Source organism: Apteryx rowi, unplaced genomic scaffold (assembly GCF_003343035.1).
Source record: "Apteryx rowi isolate R43461 unplaced genomic scaffold, aptRow1 scaffold_140, whole genome shotgun sequence".
Taxonomy (NCBI): Eukaryota; Metazoa; Chordata; class Aves; order Apterygiformes; family Apterygidae; genus Apteryx; species Apteryx rowi.
In genome coordinates, this window is record NW_020447642.1 from 312,949 (window position 1) to 316,925 (window position 3,977).

The 3,977-nt window shown below is 58.3% G+C and overlaps 1 protein-coding gene and 1 long non-coding RNA gene across 2 annotated transcripts in view; both read left to right on the forward strand.

Annotated features, from left to right (window-relative positions):
- Positions 1 to 1,546: 1,546 nt before the first annotated feature.
- LOC112962002 lies at positions 1,547 to 3,315 on the forward strand. Its single transcript, XR_003252191.1, has 6 exons — positions 1,547 to 1,574; positions 2,065 to 2,115; positions 2,546 to 2,575; positions 2,939 to 2,986; positions 3,087 to 3,130; positions 3,252 to 3,315. It is a non-coding gene; the product is annotated as an uncharacterized LOC112962002 (long non-coding RNA).
- Positions 3,316 to 3,398: 83 nt separating this feature from the next.
- LOC112961971 overlaps positions 3,399 to 3,977 on the forward strand; it is a 5,168-nt gene continuing 4,589 nt past the window's right edge. Inside the window, exon 1 of the mRNA XM_026057773.1 lies at positions 3,399 to 3,458. Coding sequence (XP_025913558.1) covers positions 3,399 to 3,458 — 60 coding nt within the window. The remainder of the gene's footprint in view (positions 3,459 to 3,977) is intronic.

Sequence of the window (3,977 nt, forward strand, 5' to 3'; positions counted from 1 at the left end):
GGGCGGCTCTCCGGGGGGGGGGGCACCGTGGCCCCGCGTAGGGCGCTGCTGCGCGTTTCCCCCCGCGCCGCTGGGGTTCCTCCTCCTCCTCCTCCTCCGGAGCGCGCTGTTTAGGGCTGGAGGAGAGAGAAACACACCGCGGATATAAGGCCGCAGTGGGTAAGCCGGGATCAGAGGCAGGATCGCAGCGTGGTCCTTGACTGCGGTGCTGCCTGCGGGCTCCTTCCAGGCTACGTCCGAGCCCGGCGGATATTCGGTGCGTCTGTTTAGGGACAGAGTTTGGAGGCACGGAGCTCGCCGTGCAATTCCCTGTTGGTGCCCGCGGTCCCTCACCCAGGCCCGTCCTCGGGCGTCCTGGCCCGCCACGCTCCCACCCCTCTCCTCGTGCAGTGGACCGGAGCGCCGCTTCCCGCGCTGGCAGCGGGAGCCGTTCCCGCGGCTTGCAGCACCCCTGCTCCCCGCCCGGCGAGGAGGTCGCTCCCTGTCTCGGCTGCGTTCGGCTGCGATCGAAACCCCAGGTTTTGTGTCGCCCTCCCCGGCCAGCGGGCTCGCGGGAGGGTTTTCCCGTGGGAACGGCACTGTGCAACGCTCCGTCAAAGTCCACGGTCCGCAAGCGCGTGAACAAGTCTATCAAAGTCCTTCGCCCAAGCCTCACGCCTCAGCCCCGTCCTGCCCTCTCCCGGTTTAACCGCGAAGGCCAGGCTGGGAAATCTGCAGGTGTTGGACGTTCTCCGTTGCTTCCTTCATATTTCTTTGATATTCCCGCAGAGCCTTCGCTCCTTCCGTGCTCTGCCCAGCGCCTTGCTGCACGTGGTGCTCCGGCCACCACGGATATCACAGCTGCTTTGTAAAATAGATGTTAATATCCCGGGAAGCTCGGCGGCGAGTCAGGGTAGCCAGCGCCCAAATTCCCTGGGCAAACCCAGGAAGGGGATAGACGGAGACGTGAGCCCGCTGCTCTGGCTGCCCCCGAGCTGGGTGAAGCTGGCGCGGAAGCGTGGCAAAAAATTGGTAGATGTTCTCACGTGTTTCCCGTTTTGTCTTCCAGCAGGACCGAATCCCCCTCTTCCGATGAAAAAGGTATGGTTGCTTTTGGAAATACACAGTAGTTCCAAGTGGATTTCTTAGAAACACCCATTCTTCTGAGTTAAAATCCTATTTTTATAACTGCTTGCTTTAAAGAAGGCTGTGTAATGCTTTAGTTTCCCAAAGAAGAATTTCGATCTTTTTGTGCTTTTCTAGTTGTTTGAAATTCTTTTGTTATTTAAGCCTTTCGCCTTATTTGCGTAGTATAAAAATGCCAAGAGAAAGGTTAATCTTGCTTTTGTGAGTCCGTCCCTGGCTGCCTAACTTCTGCGTATCAAAGCTCGGACGCAGACTACGTGACCCCCCTTGGCCCGCTGCTCCCTCTGCGCTCGGCCGAGCAGGTGCCAGCCGCAGCCCTGGCCGCTTGGATCGAGCGTGCTCGAAATTCTCCTTTTTCACGTGGAAAACGCGCCTGTATCCTCACTGTTTTTCAGGCATAGAAACTTGCAGCGCCAGTGGCGACGGATCTGCCGACGAGCGTAAATCGGGTAAGCGGCGGCCTGCTCCCAGCCCCAAGGCTCGGAAATGGCTCTCGGTGCAAACACGGCTGAAAAAAATTCGCTGTTTGCAGTCAGGCGCTTCCAGCATTTCACCGTTTCCTTTGAATGTGCAAACTTCGGTGTTTTGCTCTTATGCAGTTTTTGCCTCACGGGATTTTCATAAAAGTGGGAAACTGTATTTTGGGGGGGGGGGTGTTTCTGTGTTTGTGGGGTGCGCCGAGGGCGAAGGCAGGCAGGTAGCGCCAGGCGGTGCGGGGTGTCCTACGCCGCAGCCCCGTGAGCAGCGGTGTCGGCGTGGGGGGGACCCCCGCCGCCGCGATGTGCCCCAGCGTGCCTCCGCGTTTCCTCTCCTCTGGCCTGCGTATCCAGCCGGCCGATCGATGTAATGCACTGAAACTTCTGCGTTTGCCTGCGACTCACCCGTGGGCTCGCGTTGCTGAGTTCTTGCCGCGAGTGACGGGCTGTGATTTTTGCCCAGGAGAGGACGGTTCTGCCAGCGACTCCAGCAGCACCTCTGCAGATGAGTCAGGTGAGCAGCGATGATGCCGCCGGCGCGTTTTTTCCCTCTTTTGAAGGCATAAACTCAAAACAGCTGCATTTTACAGCACTGTTAATATACCACTGGGTTGACTCCACGATCGCACGTGGAAAAGCAAAGCGGTATTTTTGTGGGCGAGTTATTTCCCTGGCCGCCCCGCTTCGAGCAGGGCAGGAGCAGAGGTTGCTTTAGCCTCCAGCCACAACCCGGGCAGCCGGATTTATACCGCAGTAGCTGTCCAAACAGCGCGAGGCTATAAATCCGCTCCAAAGTTGGCAGCCAAAGTGGCAAAACAGGATGGACGGGAAAAGAATTAGAGGAAGTGTTTGCTGTCGCTGAAGAGCCTGCGGGTTCTCGCTTACATGTGTTACACCGGCTCGATAATCTTTGCTTAAATAATTAGAAAGCTTTTTCTCATCAGATGCTGAGGAGTCGGATGCGAGGAAGTCGGGTGAGTGCGCTTTTTGGGTTCTTTCACCTGCCTTTTAAGGCGTTAGAAGGACAAAAAGGGTGATGATAATGACAGAGGACGACTGCTACCGCGATGCATGAGGGTAGCGGTGCCGTGGTTTGGCACTGGCACGGCGAGCGCGTTTCCTTCGGTAAAAGCCCCGGCGAGCCCGAGGAGGCAAGGACAGGGCGTGCGCGGGAGTGCGCCGACGCCAGCACGGCCGCTCTCCGCGTCGGCAGGCGCAGGCGCACCGATCTCCGCGGTTCGGCCGAGGCAGGAGCTCTTGGCCGATCTCGCGCTCTGCGAGCCCTCCGCGCCGAGGGCTGCGTTAAATACGAGCCTTGCGCCTCTTCTTGCCTCCAGACGAAGAGCGAGAAGAGGAAGAGTTGCCACCGCGCTGCAAAGAGTCAGGTATTAACAGGCTGTTGTTTGCTGACTGTAGGGTTTTTTTTTTTCCTGAGCATCCGATTACTTTGATTTTAATGAGCTGATTTTGCTGTTTTCTCATTAGACGTGAACTCCCTGCCGCACTGTGAACACTGCAGAAGTGAAAATGTACGTTGTTTTTGTTTTTTTAAAGTCACATTTATATGAGACAATCTGCAAATCATAATTCTGTTCTCTCCTCACCTTTTTAAATATGTATATATATTTTTTATTTTATCTATTTGTATAGGTGCAGAAGGAGCAGGTGACCCCGCGGAGACTGGCTGGAGATCAGTACTTGTACGTATTCTAAGGCAGTAGATAGATACGCGCTTGGGTTGTTCACGTCGGGATCCTTCCCCCGCCCGGCCGAGGGGGAAGAGGAGCAACTCGCAGCATGGATACGCGCGTAGCTATGACGGCGGGCGCCCCCAAAATCCTTAAAAACGAGCAGCTTGTCACTGCTGCCGGTGCTGAGCCTGACGCTCATCCCAGGAAGCTGTTAGGGCGGCTTGCTGCGGAAGCGCCGGGCGCCGGACACGCTCCGAGGTGCTGCTTTGGCACGGGCGCTGCCACGTTTTGGTGCCGTTTAGTGCAAAACCTCCGTTGCAGCCGCCGCAGCAGGATCGGGGCGGGGGGGGGGGGAAGAAACGCAAACAACCACCCCTTGCTGTGATTTTTTTTTCCGTGCAATCCGCACGAGGCGTCGCGCGCTGGCCGGGAAAGGGGGGGGGGGTTCTCGGCGCTCTGCCCGGCCGACCGCGCCGCGTGTGCCCGCCGCAGGCTGAGGCTGGATGGCGAGGGCGCCTACCAGTGCAGCGCCACGGGCCTGGTCTTCGAGGTGACCCGGGCGGCCTCCATCAAGTACGCGGTGCTGTCGTGGAGCAAGTACGCGGCCCTCGTGGGGGACGCCTGGGCGGTGGGCGGCCCGCTCTTCGACGTCGCCTGCGCCTCGGCCGCGGCGCTCGCCGCCATC